Source organism: Manihot esculenta, chromosome 15, assembly GCF_001659605.2.
Source record: "Manihot esculenta cultivar AM560-2 chromosome 15, M.esculenta_v8, whole genome shotgun sequence".
NCBI classification, from domain to species: Eukaryota; Viridiplantae; Streptophyta; class Magnoliopsida; order Malpighiales; family Euphorbiaceae; genus Manihot; species Manihot esculenta.
In genome coordinates, this window is record NC_035175.2 from 5,363,406 (window position 1) to 5,380,770 (window position 17,365).

Consider the following 17,365-nt stretch of genomic DNA (forward strand, 5'->3'; position numbering starts at 1 on the left):
AGAAGGGGTTTTCATATATAATCTGTATTTGGTCGACATCTCATTGAGGATGGCAGTGATGGGGTATTTTCCAACATCCAATAACAAAAGGATATGGGTATAATGATGCAAGTTCAAAAAAAAATAATTTCTTGCTACTTCAATCCTATCTACCCAGAAGATGCTCTTGTAAGAAAATCCTGTCCGCGAAGCAGAATGTCACAGTGAAAAATAACATTGGCCTAGTAAGATCCACATAATTTGATTTTGCTCGTCTAGATTCATAGAGATCACACATATATAAGTTAAATAGCACTCTTACATTCAGGCTGTAAGGAGCAGTATCCAAGAGTTTAAACATGGTTTATCCATGATAAGTACAGGAAGCCAAGAATTTACACATCTTCACTGGCATCTCAAACTTTAAGCTCGCAAGATTTCAGCTTGAGTACCCCTTCACTGATGCCCCAAAGGTGTTCTCACCACTATAGGTCATATACAGAAATCCATCATCATCTTTGTTTTCCTCATAAATTGCTGACATCATGGCAGCTACGGTAAATGGAAGCATACATAGTCAATTGAATAATAATAATAACAACAAATAAGTAAATAAAATTTAAAAACAATAACAACAAATTTATATTAGTCTCACCCGTGGGCGGCAAAACATTCTTGACAAAGATGAATATAGCCTTCTCAGCACTGAGCTTTATTCTCTTCCGAACCACATAAACAAACTGGCCAACAGTCAGATCAGATGGAACCAGGTATCTGCATCCACAATGCTGTGAGTACCAGAATAAGCCAAAAAAGATCTGATAGATACAAGAACATTATATCAAGATACAAACAATCACTTCATGAATTTGTACATAAAATCAAACATTCCTTCAGTATTGCAAGCACTAACTCTTCCAGAATTACAAAAATCTTTTTCACAGCTTTCCTTTAAGTGCACACACACATCCACAACAAACTTACCAGAATTTATAGATATCCACAGTATACACACGTGATGTCTCACCAATTCAAAAAAAAAGGGGGGAACCATGCTGATTACCATATTCGATAAAAGACCATGTGATAGACCATGTAATACTGTAGAACATGAGAGTATTTGCCTCTCTGACTCTATCTATATACATATGAAAAATTTGGCAAACATTGGCTACTTAAAGAAGCCAACCGTAATGCATGTGAAGTTACCTAGATCACTAAAGATTGTTAATGATTAATTAATGCTCCTACTAAAATATATAAAAGATATATTAGAAGAAAAGGATGCAGATATTACTGACTTCTTTTTGTCAATGTCAGGTATGTCACTTCTTTCAGCTCTCTCCACAATAACCTATTTAGCATTAAAAAAAATGAAGAAACAAAATTACAGGCGTTCTATCCAAAAAAGAGGCTACATACTGATAAACAAAGTATAACTTTCATACAGGTATTCTATCAGGATACTTCTCCCTAATACGGGCTGATTCAGCCTGCCTCCTTTCTGGAATGTCATTAAAGAGAAAAAAGAAACAAATAGACATTAATTTAAGATATAAGGAGTTGCAAACTAGTAAAATCATAATAAGAGCAACACAATGGAAGATATTGGATTGCTTCACATGGTTAACAGAATTTCTGAATCTCAAATAAAAGGTGCTATATAACATATATAAGTGGTAAAACAGCCTACTTCAATGGTAGAATAGACTTTTCAATGAAAACCAATCATTATTGTCAAACCAATAAAAAACAGAGGTAAAAAATTAGTTAACACTCAATGTTCTAATTCTTTCAGAGATATGGTTGTTAAATCCTAATCAAGTTTTCTTGGGATATGAATGATCCTCTGTGGAGAGGCAAAAATAACTGGAACAGAGAAAGTAGGTTATATGGAACGTAACACTGTGGAATAGGCTTCCTTCAATGTGAAAAAATACAGAATATATCCATTGCGAAATACAAAAAAAGGGAACTATAGTACTATGGTGTCCTATAGAAATAGAAAAAACCACGAAATTAGCTCAAGATTTTACTTGATTGCTTTACAAATCCATAATTGAATGTTATACTTGAACACTTCAACAGAAGGAAGTGACGTATCACTGCATTTTCCTCACATGCTTGGTCACACGCAAAATTCAGAAATTCAAATTATTAAAACGTGAAGATCAAATTTGCTACTACGGTAGGGCATTATTGTAATGCAAGCCTCTGGCTGTTTTTCACCGTCATTCTAGTATATTCGTCCATGAAAATGCAGAAAACCCTAATTCAGTGAAGAACAAACTTCCTACATCACTTCTAATATGTTAATGAAACTAGGAATAAATCCAGAGAACTCACAACAGTCCTCTGCATGACCAACAAGATCTTGTATGTATTTCTTAACGTCCCTCAATCTCGTGGCCAAATATAAGAGGTCACACCAAACATCCAAAATTGGAAAAAAAAATTATTATGCACTTCAAAACCGCGTTTAAAACATATTCCATCAAACTTAACAATAACATTCAACTTGTATCCGAGAAATCAAGCATAACATTTTATGAGTTTCCTCTCTATTTTTAATGTCAGAGTCATAACAAAACACGAAATTAGATCGATCACGAGATCGAAACACACCCGATGGATGAATATCAGATAAGTTTCCAAAACCCTTACTTTATTATGTTAGAAACAAGGTCAACTCTGGTCCCCGGCAGATCATTACACGATTGATATTAAAACCCAATAAAATCGAAAATTGATGCATGGATTCACATGCTATTGATCTCAAAAGAAAATATTTGTCAAAACTTGCAAGCCCAGATCATAAAACCCAAAAATTAAGCACAAAAAGTACCCGAAAAAGAAAAGAAACAGATCAATCAAGAACTATGAACACAAATACGAGATGGGTAAAGAAAGATAGGGAGAGAACCCAGGGGGTGTTCCAACTTGAAGGAGCTCTTGGCCATCGTTTTGCAGCCTGTCTGTCGTGCCAATCAGCTATGACCTAAGGGCTGTCTGTTGTTCTCCTCTTAAATAAAGATGTGATCGTCCGAGGGATTTAATTGAAGCAAGAAATTCAGTTCAGTGAGCGAAAAGAAAGGTGTTTCTATATATATATATAACTTTATTCTGGAGACTTTATGAAATCTAAAGCCTTTTTATTATACTTTAATGGAAACGGTGGCGTTCATTTTCATTTATTCTATTTTTAATTTTCGTTGAGAAAATTTACAATTTCATCCCTGAGATTTTTTACTAATAATGTAATGGTCTCTAGTTTTAGAAAATTGAATAACTTAGTCCCTCCGTCAAAATTGAATGTAGTTCTGTCCATTTAAAAATTTTAATCACTAAATAACCCTCCCCTCTCCTTGAATTCCCACCTTTTATCTTCTTTCCTCTCCTCAAAAATGTCCTATTTTCATAAATCTCAACCCCTTGGATCCAATTTTACTTGACGATAACATACCCACATGAGAGGAGAGCATCCAGTCCTTCTCTTCGGCTCTCCTCTCCAATTTCACTTGGAGATGATCAATGGCAAGAGCAGAGCGGAATCCAAAGAGCCCAAGAGCCATTAAAATCATCTAAGCAATTCAGGTCTAGGAACACAAATGCAATGAGAAGATTCCTAAAGTTAATTGGTCCCAACATGCCATCAATGCACACGATAATATTTCATCTCACAATACTGTCAGATTCATAGTTTGCAAGGATTGCACAGTCAGTTATAAAAAAGAAGCTTAAATAATGTTATTTTTAACGCAATATATATGTATGTGTATGTCAGGTTAGCATTAAATAATAATTTAATTTATACGATCATTTGATTTTTAAAACCACGAAAATCAGAACAGATTATCTAATTTTAGATATTCATGAATCAAACTGATGTTCCATATTTGGTATAATAATTTGATAAGTATTAAGAAATGTAATTCCCTCTTTAACACTTGCTTACACCACATTTTCCTGATGGGAAGATTTTTTACATCAAAGTAAGAAGAAAGAAAAGTTTAATAGAATAACTTCATTAGCGTGGGAACTTCACCAAGACAAATCACAAATATTTACTTTAGCAGCAGTTGAATATCCAAATCTAAAAGAACGGGCAGCATCATGGAAAGTTTCAACATGGGTGCCCATGGTAAGAACAGAAAGAGAATTTACATTTGTTCATTGTCTTCCCACACTCTCGGTAACATGACTTTAAGCCCCAATGCACTTCAGAATGATTCACCAAATGTGTTCTCCCCACTATAGGTCATGTACAGGAAGCCATCCTCATCTTTGTTTTCCTCATAAATCGCAGACATCAGGGCAGCTGTAAAACAACAATAAGCTGACTAATGAAAAAAGAAAAAAAATAAGAAATTAATATAATACCAACAAGAATATAATTATGTCCCTTCTCACCAGTGGGTGGCAAAATGTTCTTGACAAAGATGAATATAGCCTTCTCAGCACCAAGCTTTATTCTCTTGCGGACCACATATACAAATTGGCCAACAGTCAGATCAGCAGGAACCAGATATCTACATGCAACGTTATGTCACAACTAATGAGAATATTATTATGATTGCAATATGCCCGACATAAGAAAGTACAATAAAGATGTCAAATTGAAAGGAAAACCTAACATTTCGGATTCAATCTTTTAAGCAATAACCCCTTCAAAATAAAGTACAAGAAGTTATGCATCATACTCTATACAAAGAAGATCGTGTTCAATGCCCTAGTCAAAAACACCATTATTTTCCTCATCTTTGTAACACATAGCAAAATCCCTTGAGATTTTACTAAAACATCACATATGCATCTCTAAGTTTGAGAGGCATTAACTACTTATGCTTTCATTGAGTTGCTTAGCACACAAATTGATAGCAAGTTCTATATTTACAAATTTATCATCAGCCATCTACTCCAACATGGTAGTCTAATTTATTCAAAATGAAAATGCATTCTACTTATATCACTTGAAGGGACAGCTTCACCAACATCCAAACTACAATTCTTTAGTTTTCCATAACCTCCATCCAGCTTATATTTGCTGCAAAAGTAAAGGCTCTTCATTTAAGAATCACATGAGGGAAACATCTTCCTTCAAAAAACAAACTTGCAGGATAAAATCAGTCAAAGAGGAATGTTAGAAATTTAGACATTACTAACTTCTTTTTGTCAATGTCGGGTATGTCACTTCTTTCAGCCCTCTCCACAATAATCTGCACAGCATGAGGAAAATAAGAAAAACAAACTCAAACAAAATCATCATAATAAGATATAAAGCAGATATACTGCATTACTGATGAGCAAAGATCCGATTTTCATACTGGTATTCTATCAGGATATTTCTCCCTAATACGAGCTGATTCTGCCTGCCTCCTTTCTGGCATACATGAAGGAAAACAAAAACATAATTAGACATTAAAATAAGAAAAGAGACGGTAACTTGCTTGTAAGCACTTTTGTACAATTAAGAAAACTTTGAAAGATATTATGTGTGAGTGAAAGGGCTCTGTTTCAGTGATGGGATGAACTGTGAGATAAAAACATGCTCAATGGATAGATGAATATGAACTCTATAGTTTAACGCACAAATTAGATATTTGATATTTGTATAAAAGGTAGTGGTATCACCTCACATCTCTATCATTTATTTGGCTAATCGCTAATGGGCTCCATTTCAAAATGAACAGTGCATATTGCAACATTTTCAAAGAAAATGTGCTGAACGCCAGAGTTCTAATCCCACAAGTCAACTTCTAAGTACATATTTAAAACTCCTCATATCCATAGAAGTGCCTCTCTCGGATTGACAGATACTTCACAATTTCTCAAGTTCTGATGCCCGTTTGGACAAAAATTCAATAAAATCAGCGTTCTAACCACCCAAATTCCAGTTATTCCAATTTACCCATTCATGACTATTCGCTGACAGATTAATAGCAGATGAAAACTCGGATTTCGATAACCATTTTATGGTTAAGCCAGATGTGAAACGCGATCATCCTATTCTACTCCCAATACCCCGAGGCTATCGCCATCTGCTTTAATTATCAGATCAAAATATGATTAAAATTGGGATATTAACAAAAATCTAGATACATGTTATTGATAAAGCATTTTTCATCAAAACCACCAAAATCCCAGATCATAAAATCCACGATCAAACGGAGAAAAGACCTAAAATCAACAGATAGATTAATCAACAATTATCAACACAGGGATATGTTATATAAAATAATAAGAGAGGGATTGAGAGAGAACCCAAGGGGTGTTCCAACTTGAATGAGCTCTTGGCCATGGCTTTGCTGTACCTTTGTAGCGGTAATTAACAAACACTGTTTCTCGAAGAATATGTGCGAAAAAGAGAGAACAAATCAAGGCTTGTTTCCTTGAGTAGAATTTATTTATTAAAAGCGAAATACTCAATCGGTGACCAAAGAGTACCTGCGAAAAAGGATTTCTGAAACGCCTGCTTTACTCTTTCTTCGATTCTCTGTACAGTACCAGAATTTAAGTAGAATTCTGTTTCCAGACTTATATCGTCTGTTCATTATTATCCATGGAAAATAAATAAAAATATATACTCCCTCTTTTTCCTTATTTTTCTATTTTTTAATTATTCTAAAATTATTATTTATTTTTTTACACTATAATAATATATAAATTAATTATTATATTTTTTAAAATATTTTTTAATATTTAATTAAATTTAATATTTTTATACACCTGAAATATCTAATAATTTGACTTGCATTGACGCAGAGCTCCAAATTGAATTTAACAGAAAATATAAGATGATTAAATTGAATGCCACAAAATTATTGGTTCCAAATTGAGAAAAAGAATTAAGACACCCAAATATTAAACTAAAAAATTATTCTAATTTATGGATCAAAAGATGGCAGATGCAACTTATTCAGGGGTTGCAACAGCCATGGCAAACTTACAAAATGCCCCCTATCTCTCATTTTACATTCTAACATACTCACACTTCTCTAATAACTGTCTCAATCCATCTACTTGCTTCTTCCTCCTGAGTTTGGAAGAAGAGCTCTTTGTCAGAATTCTGCACTCCATAGACTATTCTCGCCTTCCCCACAACGCTGGTGAACCTCCTTCATTCTCTCCACAGACTTGCAAACCCCACTACAGCTCCAATCAAATGAAGCTACACAGATGTTGCCTGCTTGAGCCTTCCACTCACAATCTACAGTAAATTGTCATTTTAGAAATTTTAGTAACAATTTCTTGCAGGAAAGCAAATAATCTTCTGCATGAAACCAACAAGTTCTTTCCCTCAATTGGAGTAGTGTAATAATGTAAGCAAACTGTTATCCACAAAAAGGTGGTCAATGCACGCACAGAACCTTCCCCGGAAGAATGATGAACCAACCACTCAAATGACTTGGTATGGATGATCCCACATCCATAATTATCCTACAGACCATATCGACGACTCGAGTAAACCAGATGACCTTGATAAAGTATTGTATGAGATTACCTGGTGGGGTACCACAACAGAGTCTCCGGTCATCGATATGCTCCAGATCCAATCCAATAAACCATGATCCCAATGACACATCCTCGTTAGCATACTTGTGCAGCACATGCCTGAATGAATACAAATTCAAGCAGAATAAGTTCAGCAGATGAACTTCAGGGGCCAAAATTTATATTTATCCTTCAGAAGACACAGGAACTTACTGGTTGATTGATATGTAAGTAGCCAAACCATTTGAAATAGCATACAGCTGGCCAGTAGCATGACGAAAATATTTGTTTCCCTCCTCCCCAAACTTCCAATACTCAGGTTCATGGTATTTCACTTCCCTATTCAGGAAATAAAAAAAGATTGAAAAAAAATATTCCATTTCCTTAAGTATTTAATTATGAAGTTTTTTTTCTTTTGCTTACTTTTGAGCAAGGACTGGACCAGACTTCATGCATCCTATATAAACTCTGGGTTTTGACCGATGCCTAGCTAAAGTTGCTCCAAGTGTGGCTGCAAAAATATGTGGGGAGGAGCAAACATGATATCACAAACAGATATTATGGTTAGAATTGCTATTTTAGATAGTACTACAGTGTCTCGCATGTAACGAAGGACTCATCAAAGAATGATTAATAGGCTCTTCTCAAAAATAACAATTTACTCCAGTTTTGTGAACAGAAAGTTCATGATATATATGTATACAGATAGTAGCATTTTATATATAGATATTTAGATGATTGTAAGTAAATAAATGAATGTTTACCTATATTTACATGCACGTCATCATCAACTTTGACATAAAAATCTGCATCCCACAAAGCAACGGCAGTAGCAAAGTACATCTTTGTTTTTGCAGACAACTCAAGATAACCCTCAACATGCTCCTGCTCATATAAAAGTTGCAAAAATCATAAGCCATGAGTGAGCTTTTTCCCTAAAATCAATAATAAGAAGATTTCCTATGCGGTACATATTTTTGGTCAAACAGAAACGGTGAGAAGACACAAAATTATTACCAGCCTCAATAAGTCACCGTGCTTCTCATCTTCTGCTTCAATAGCTCTGTCAAGGATACCACCTGCTGTAGCACTGGAAAGGGCAGGGAAGGGTAATTAAGATTCAATTTGTTTCAAGATTGTGATTAATGTCAAAGATCAAGACAACCATGTATAGATTGTTGCAAGTACACCCAGTAAAGAAAGGCTCCATTCCATAAGTCATGAATACATGTGCTCATACATGTCTCCTAGACTTATTCTTGCAGTTGGTTTCAGGAAAGGTTAAAACATGTCCCCTAGACTTTCTCCACATTTCACTTCTGTTATTGAGAGAACTCATGGCATATGATTATTGCAAAGTCAGTTTACTACTTAAACAAGTTGTCTTTATGTGTAATAGTACACTCATGGTTTGGAAAAAGAAAATATGCTCCCTGCATTGCAGTTTTACTTGGATGATCTTTTGTGATCCTTGTCTTATGTTACAAGGTTCGTCTTCATTTTCCTATTATTCTCTTACCAATATTCCGTTACTTTCCCTTCATCCATCTCTTGCTCTGTATGTGCATCCTTGCATTAAAGGATGGTTACCGTGCTATCCACCAAGTGAGTTTTTTCTCCTTTGTAATCCAAGTTGAACTATATGCTTCTTTCCTAGATTGCAATATTCTACTCTTGAATATGAGTTAGCAGCAGGTATACATAGGCAATCCCTGACACCAAGCAATTGCAATAAAATTTTCTTGTAACATAACCCCTTGGAGTTTCAGGTGTTATACAGTGATACATCTCTACAAAGCCAAGACATGAGTAGTGTTGCAACCCAAATAATGTTAGACGGAGAAAAGGTGTCTACCTGTGACCTATTACAAAGCGAATTATGATGCCCTTCTCTTCCTCTAACTTCTTTCTTTTATCACCTATTCATCATACAGGGAGAAAAAAGGATAGATAATTACATACAAGAAAATTAATAAACTAAGTCATTATAAAATCATTGGACTCTAACCAGTTATTATCATTCACAAACCTTGAGGCATCCAAGTAGAACGAACTGAATCTCTTCGCTTTCTGCTGCTAAAAGCAGTATTTATGCCTATCACCATTAAATACTTTCTTTTTCCATTTGATCGAGTGAGTTTTAAATTGTTTGATACAGGTGAACCATTTACTACGGATTCCTGTGTAGCCCTTGCAGCAGCTAACTCCATTTCCAAATTTGATATTGTTTTATCCAGAGTTCTGTTGCAAGTAGTCATAGATTAACATCCACTACTTTGAAAAAAATTGAGATACAAAGCTAATAATAGCTTACTGAATAGCTTGATGTGTCTTTGAAACTTCTCCCATGATGTCCTCCGATTCACGCTTTACATCCTTCTGACAGGGAATGAAGTTTATAGATAAGCAAGGTGTCAGAACATAATAGCATTGACAAACAAATACAAGGAAAATACCTCTCATAATTTGGATGGGTACTTACAGTTTCTGGAGCACATCCCTCTGAAACTAGCTTTAACTTTTCATCTTCAACCCTTGTTGTCCTTGATATACCTTTAATTTCAGGAGAAGCCCAAATTCTATTAACAAAGAGATCCAAACTAGTGAGAAAGACATACTGGCAAAGGATCTAGCATCAAAAAATTTAAAATCGTTTTATCCAGTACGAGTCCAACCGATAACATGTTTTTGCATGCATTTTCGGAGTGAATGCATGTGGTGATCGTGATTTGATGTAGAAGGAGATATAAAAGGATCCTAATTTGTATTCATAAAATAAGTCTTAATAAATTACTGTGATCAAAATACAAGTTATGTTTTATAACTTATTGAGACAAGCATACAAATGAAGAAATAAAAGCTATATTGTGCCTCTGAAAGCAGCTTTGCCCATAATTATGTGAGGAAATATATGCAAACAACACATGAAAGCTTCCAATAACAGATTTCAGACATGTAATTTTGAATTCTGCAACTTAAGTTTTCAAACATAAATGTGATTTCAAAAATCTTTACGGCTTTTTTCCAAGTTCTCATATGGCAACATGCCACAACATTTTAAAGTTCTGATTTCTGGTGAGTGCATGAGAAGGAATTATTAGACCAAATAAGAAGCCAAAAGAAAGGATAACAAAGGTATGGTGACAGCAAAAAAGTAAAGGCAAAAACTCAAGGCAGTTGACGTGCCAGGCATTAGAGGGTATACAATGATTTTATTTGCTTTGCTTGCACATTCTTTTGTTTCTGCAACTACCCAGCTATTCTAGAGACAGCTAACACACAATGACTCCCTCTAATTGACAGCATATTGATATGTAAACACCACTGATGCAAGAAATTTGACATTATTCAGAAGGGTATTGACTGACAACAGGACCAACTACTAGGCATAATCAAGGGAGGCAGTTGTCGTGGATGAACAAAATGTGGTTCTAAGCAACACAAACACATACATGTTATAAGAGTTGGGGAAGGGCCTGTTCATTTAACTTGTAATAAGGGCAGTTCCATAGTTTCACCGAGTCTCTTTGAGGTAGAAAGTGTAGAGAAAGAATGAGAGTAAAATTAGAAGACACAACTTTGAAACTGATTGCTAACTGCCAAGAGAGTTAAATTAGAAGACACACAGAACTTTTGTTTCCAGCGTCACTATGGGCAAGCCCAGCGAGTCAGCCAGCTTCTCTATCTGAGACAGAGAGAACGCTTTGTTAAGACTTCCCACCACCTATGAAGGTAGCAAAGAGGCTCCAACCAACATCAAGGCTACAGTTATGCTTCCATTGATAGGCAATAAAAGGAAGCAATCAATTGCAACTAAGGCCAAACACTACCATATCCAATATCCAGAAACCTATAATAATGAATGGTACTGAAATCGGAAAGAAGACATCAATAATTTCTCCCCCCAAGAAAACAGCTTAATTCGAATTTTCTGAGCTAACCAATTTAAAGAAAAATTCAGAGAAACAAATGAAATTTCAGAAGCTAAATAAAAGCTACAATGACAGAAATACCTGTCTGAGAATAGCATCCCACCACAGAAGCAACCAATACAAAGCAGAAGACTCCATTTCTTCGATACCACACTCTTTGCAGATGTATCTGCTCCTTTACTCTTCCAAGTCATTATGGTAAATCTGCACTGTGAGCCAAATCACAAGCTAAAACGAAACAAAACCCATCTGAAATCCTGAGTCAATGCACTCTCCGAACCAGATCCAAAAGAAACCAAATCCCAGAAACCTCTGTGCTCAAATTAAAGCAATGAGATACGGGAAAGAGAAACAACAACTGCAAATTCCCGCACTACACAGTCAATGAGCACACATACATGAGAAGATGTATGTAAAGACTACTGCTTTGCATCCAAAAATATCCGTCTCACAAGGAAGAGAGAGTTTGCCACTTGGGTGTTGTATCTGATGTCTCTTGAGTATCCCAAAGTCCTAGTTTTGATAGTTGCAGAGGCAGAGTTGTTGACAGTGAGTGAGATGCAATGAGAAGAAGATGAAAATAGAAATAAAATGTTCAGATGCTTCATTTCCATAATTGATGTTCACAGTTGTAGGCCCACTAGTTTCTCTTGCTGAGCTAGTAATCGCTTTTAGTCCCAACAGTAATTTGATGTGGAGATTTATTAATGATGTTAAGAGTAAATGCCGAAGTGATATAAAAACAAGCTGAATGACAAAAGAAAAATGCCAGGAAAGGTACGCACTTTGTAATAATATAATGCTTTGAATTTTTAAGAATTTATTACTATATTTTATTTTTAAATTAATTAATTAAATTATATTTATATTTTATAAAATCGACTTATTTTCATTTCAAAAAAATTGACTTATTTATTTTTTTAAATAATTAATTAATATTAATAAAATAACTAAAAAATTAGTGACGGATTCGTTCTAGAATCATAGTCTCTAAACTTTTTTTTAGATAATTATTTTTAAATAATTTTTTAATTTTAAATAAATAAGAGAAAATTATTATTAAATTTTTTAAAAAATTATTAGTTTATTTTTATTTAAAAATTATATAATTAAAATTGTTTTATATTTTATAAAATTAAATTCTTTGACTCTTTTATAAAAAAATTAATTAATGTACTTTAAATATTTATATTATTTATTTTATATAATTTTAAATACACATATTATTTAATATATATAAATTTAAATATATTTTTTTAAAGCATAAATTTAAATATATATTATTTAGTTTTATGGAATAAAATCAAAATAAAATGACTAACAATTATTTTAATAAATTTTTAAATAATTTAATTTTATAAAATATAAAAACATTTTATTCAAATAATTTTAATATAAAAATAAACTAATGAATTTTATAAAAATAATTTAAAAATAATTTTATCATAAATAAAATCACAACTCCGACTACTATTTTTACATCAACAACTCTATATTTTTTATCTTTTTCAATTCAAAAATTTACTTTTAATAAAATAATTCAACTTTAAGTGTACTAATTTTTTCTTTCAAAGTATTTATAAAATAAGTATTTACTCATTATTTAATTTATTTTTATACTCATACCTTTTATTATTATAAAGTGATAGTTTTTTTATTTATATTTATTTAATTGAAATTATATATTAGATTTTTAATTTATGAAAATAAATTTTAAATTAAAAAAAAAATATTACGAGGAACAATTAGATTATTTAACGAGTTTAATAGATTACGAGGTAAATTATTTTTTTAAAAAATTAAATATAAATAAAATTAAATAATATTTATATAGATAATAATTAAATTATCTAAAAAATTTATATGTGGAAAATTTTATTTAACTCGTAATATTTTATTCACCTGAATTTTCTTTCATTAATTTAACTCTCAATTTTAAAATTTTATTTTAATATATTATGCAATTAAGACGATAAAATAATATTTTTATTAAATTTAATGATTAAATTTGATGATAAAATAAAAATAAATTTAGCTAATTAATTTATAATATAATAATTAATTTTTTATAGTTTGAGTATATATATTACAATATGAATAGTTTAGAGTTTTTTATAATTATTTTTAAAATTAAATAATATATATAATTAAAAATATTAAATAATATAAATATTTAAAATAATAGATAATTTTTTAATAAAATAATCTAAGAGTTTAATTTTGTAAAATATAAAAAAATTAACTGAAAATTTTAGAATATAAATAAATTATTAATTTTAATAAAAATTTAAGAACCTGTAATATTCTTCTCTATTATAATTTTAAATTTAACGATATTAGATAACAAGTAAAAAAAAAAAAAACACTTTAATTAAAAATTCATATTCTTACATTTCTCCCTTTAAAAACTTTATAAATTTGATTTTATATAGAATAATTTTTCATAATTATTAAATAAACATTTATACTAAAACTTTTATGAAATCAATTAATATATATTATATACTGACGAGGTGAGTCCACACCACGTGTAATCATGGTTGTACTACTTGCCTTGGTGGGCCCAAGTAAATAATTAAATTAAACTAAGTACAGTACTAATCATCCCGAAAGAGGTTCTAAAAAACTTAGTAAGTAGTTGGGCTAGGGGATGGAAAGATACAAGTTGTTATCCTAAGAAGCTAAAGAGTATCATGTCAAATTTCAAAACCAAACATGCCCTTAGTTTTCCTTCCCGTTGAGATATTTCAAATTTTTGTCCTCCGGAAAGGACAGGAAAGAAAAATCCATTTTTATCATTCTAATTGTCCCCAAAATCCCAAACAGCCAAACAAGCAGCACTGATAAAGTATGGTATGTACACATGCAGCACGTGCAAACAACATGACTCCATCAATGGGTTTCACATCTCGTCCATAAAGTGCCTTCGATTTTATCAATTCTAATGTTGGGCGTTTCTGTTTTATTAAAATTAATTATTTATCCATTCTGATTTATTTCGATAAATAAAAATATATTAATCACTTTAGAGATTCAAATTCGAATAATTACACTTTCAATATCTTTACTAGAAAATTAAATTTTTAATTTTTAATTTTAAATTATTCAGTATTCTTAATATATTATTTCATTATATTGAAATAGTGTATCAAATAATAATATTAGAACATATAATAAAAAAATCATCTATTAAATCAATACTAGCATATGAAAGTTACATTTTTATTTAAATATCTTCAGTTTGGTGACTGGACGTACATTTAATTGAAGGGAAAAAAAAATAATACATAAAACGTGCAATTTTCGGGAAAAAAAAAAAAGAAAAAAAAAAGAAGAAGAAACGTAGTGCAATTGGAATCTTTATCAACTCCACCGAGACAAGTGGCATATCTCCTTAGGATATTTATGGTGTGTCTACACCAAGGTTGTCGTTCTCTCGCTTATAGCTCCATATTACAGCAAGTCACCCGGAAACTTTTAAAACATTTACAACATGCGGTTGACTGGAGAGAATTGAGTAAGTCAATTCAACTTGATGAAATTTAACAATTTCTTTTTAGGTTTTGTAGAGAAATTTAACTTTTAAAATATTAAAATCAATTTAAAATTTAACTTATCATAATTTAAAATAATTAAATTATTTTATAAAAAAATATAGAATAAATATTTTCTGACCTCTCAATTTAGGAGGTGGACGATTCCAGGCTTCGCTGCCAAGCCACTGCTAGGCCTAGTAGCCAGAAGTCTTCAACCTAGTAAAAACTTGCTTTATAATTTATCTAAACTCAATCTAAGCAAGTTTATATTTATATTTAATTTTTAAATAGACTTGGTCTTCACAATAATTTTATTCTTCACCGTATTCCACCAACCCTTAATCTTTATCCTTGCTCACCGACCGCTTGCACAGAAAGTCATGTTATGAACTATTTTTTTTCCTTAAAAATTTGGAAATATTTAAATTTCCAAGAATCCTGACAAGAAAATATCCACATAATTCTATAATTTTCAGATTCTTCCCTAATTACTTAACCTGAAAATTATAGACTGAATAGTTTAATGAAGGGTCTATGTCGTTAAAACTATAAATGATTAGAATAATTAACGGTTTGATCAGGCTGCCATGTGCTTTGATCCCCTTCGTCTACTTCTTTAATCCTTGCCATTTCTTTCTTTAGTTTCTTAATTAGTCATTTTTGCATCTATCTGCTTCTTATACTTTAATGGTAATGGCGATTAAAGAAAAGTAATTAGAGTCTGCGTTCGTTGAATATTAAGATGTCTGCTACTGTGACGTCAGTCTTTTGACAGGCCTGTCGTTTGTTTCAGATGAAAAATAAATAAACAATCCACTTAAGGACAAAGAAACAAACAAAGACAACCATGAAGAAAACGTGTCATCTTAACAATAAATAAATCAAATTATTTCTTAGTCTAGTGCAATCCACACAACGCCACTATAAAGATAATCTCGGGACTGAAACGCATCACAGCTGCGCTCTCCACTTCTTCCTCTTCCTCCTCCTTTCTTTCCACCACCGCACCACCATGGCCGGAGCTCTCTCTTCCATCACCCGCTGCAATCCCATATCTCATCTTGCTTTCTCCACTTCTAATCCTAAACACCAATTATTGTCGCGTAGATTCACTGCACTTGCCATGTCCAGAAGTGACCACTCTTATTGGAGCTCTGTGCATTCCGAGATTGACACCCATCTCGAGCAAGCCATTCCCATAAAGCCTCCACTTGTTGTCTACGAGCCCATGCATCATCTTGCCTTCGACGCCCCTCAAACCTCCGCACCCGCCTTGTGTATCGCCGCTTGTGAGCTCGTTGGTGGTCACAGAGACCAAGCCATGGCTGCAGCATCCGCTTTACGTCTTATGCATGCTTCTGCTTTCATTCATAAGAACCTCCCATTGACTCACAGGCCCGGTACTAGGCTCACATTCGACCGTACCTTTGGGCCGAACATAGAGCTTCTCACAGCAGATGGAATGATACCATTTGGGCTTGAGTTACTGGCTCGGTCCGACGACCCAGATCAAAATAATTCTGATCGAGTTTTGCAGGCGATCGTTGAGATCTCACACGCCATGGGTTCACAAGGTGTGATGGAAGGGCTATATAATGAATTAGAACATGACAAATCCGACGGCGAGGAAGGATTCCCCGTGTGGTGGCTTCATAATGTATGTAGAAAAAAGGAAGGTACGTTGCATGCTTGTGCGGGGGCGTGTGGAGCAATATTAGGAGGCGGAAGTGAAGAGGAAATAGAAAAATTGAGAAGCTACGGTCTGTACGTAGGCATGGTACAAGGAATATTTAATAGGTTTGGAGGAAATGCATGTGCATGGAAAGAGGTGAAGGAGCTGAGAGATTTGGCTCTCAAAGAATTAAAAGATTTCGATCAAGCAAAGGTTATAACAATTTCTAGGCTTGTTGAGACCAAGGTTTTGTAATTTGTAGATCCCACTTGTTGCTTTGCAATGACAAAGGAGATGAGACAAATCACATTTCATGGGATCATGTGATTGTGATCGTGATGTAATTGCTTTTTTTTTTTTTACTATATTTGAGAATGCCCGAAATTTAAAATAATATGAATAATATAAGAGTTGTTGCGTAAGGCTAAAACCAGATTTAATAAATTATAAATTCTTGAGAATAAAATAATATCAATTATTTTTCTAAAAATAATATATTATTTTATTGTATCTATCAAATTTTCATCGTGTTTCACAGTTTTCATGTCTTGCATATGGGTTTTTGACTTTGGGCCAGCCCAGTCGCCACTACATTATGGGCGTAGATCCAACTCCACTTCTTATTCCTATGTTATATAATAATTTTTTCCAAATATAAGAATTAATTCCTCGACAATAATATAAATTAATTGCACACGTGATATGATTAATTAGCTGAATTCTGAAATGTCTGAGTTCAATATCTCAATTCCCAT

General features: G+C 32.8%; 4 protein-coding genes across 8 annotated transcripts; 1 reads left to right on the top strand and 3 right to left on the bottom strand.

Moving 5' to 3' along the window:
• Positions 1-230: 230 nt before the first annotated feature.
• LOC110601560 (autophagy-related protein 8C-like) lies at positions 231-3,104 on the bottom strand. Of its 2 annotated transcripts, XM_021738733.2 has the most exons (5): positions 2,903-3,104; positions 1,428-1,483; positions 1,281-1,333; positions 635-753; positions 231-531 (listed from the first exon to the last, which is right to left on the bottom strand). In XM_021738733.2, exons 1-5 carry the CDS (start codon positions 2,937-2,939, stop codon positions 419-421), a joined length of 378 nt encoding a protein of 125 aa, XP_021594425.1. In that variant the 5' UTR covers positions 2,940-3,104; the 3' UTR covers positions 231-418. The 2 variants fall into 2 exon arrangements, with proteins under 2 accessions (XP_021594425.1, XP_021594424.1); XM_021738732.2 differs by lacking the exon at positions 2,903-3,104 and having other exon boundaries at positions 1,428-2,878.
• Positions 3,105-3,972: 868 nt separating this feature from the next.
• Positions 3,973-6,583, bottom strand: LOC110601561 (autophagy-related protein 8C-like). The gene is made up of 6 exons (XM_021738734.2): positions 6,424-6,583; positions 6,241-6,314; positions 5,304-5,359; positions 5,143-5,195; positions 4,390-4,508; positions 3,973-4,297 (listed from the first exon to the last, which is right to left on the bottom strand). The coding sequence occupies exons 2-6, from the start codon at positions 6,275-6,277 to the stop codon at positions 4,200-4,202; spliced, it is 363 nt and encodes a 120-aa protein (XP_021594426.1). The 5' UTR covers positions 6,278-6,314; positions 6,424-6,583; the 3' UTR covers positions 3,973-4,199.
• A 172-nt stretch (positions 6,584-6,755) lies between these two features.
• Positions 6,756-12,059, bottom strand: LOC110601079 (probable beta-1,3-galactosyltransferase 3). 4 transcript variants are annotated; one of them, XM_021738090.2, is made up of 11 exons: positions 11,484-12,059; positions 9,953-10,049; positions 9,785-9,846; positions 9,500-9,711; positions 9,326-9,389; positions 8,488-8,560; positions 8,235-8,355; positions 7,894-7,981; positions 7,684-7,809; positions 7,481-7,590; positions 6,756-7,186 (listed from the first exon to the last, which is right to left on the bottom strand). In XM_021738090.2, the coding sequence occupies exons 1-11, from the start codon at positions 11,594-11,596 to the stop codon at positions 7,038-7,040; spliced, it is 1,215 nt and encodes a 404-aa protein (XP_021593782.1). In that variant the 5' UTR covers positions 11,597-12,059; the 3' UTR covers positions 6,756-7,037. The 4 variants fall into 4 exon arrangements, with proteins under 4 accessions (XP_021593782.1, XP_021593781.1, XP_043807282.1 ...); XM_021738089.2 differs by having other exon boundaries at positions 9,785-9,849; positions 11,484-12,057; XM_043951347.1 differs by having other exon boundaries at positions 9,953-10,023; positions 11,484-12,054.
• A 3,795-nt stretch (positions 12,060-15,854) lies between these two features.
• LOC110601346 (heterodimeric geranylgeranyl pyrophosphate synthase small subunit, chloroplastic) lies at positions 15,855-17,029 on the top strand. Its single transcript, XM_021738445.2, has one exon. The coding sequence runs from the start codon at positions 15,951-15,953 to the stop codon at positions 16,863-16,865; it is 915 nt and encodes a 304-aa protein (XP_021594137.1). The 5' UTR covers positions 15,855-15,950; the 3' UTR covers positions 16,866-17,029.
• The last annotated feature ends 336 nt before the right edge of the window (positions 17,030-17,365 follow it).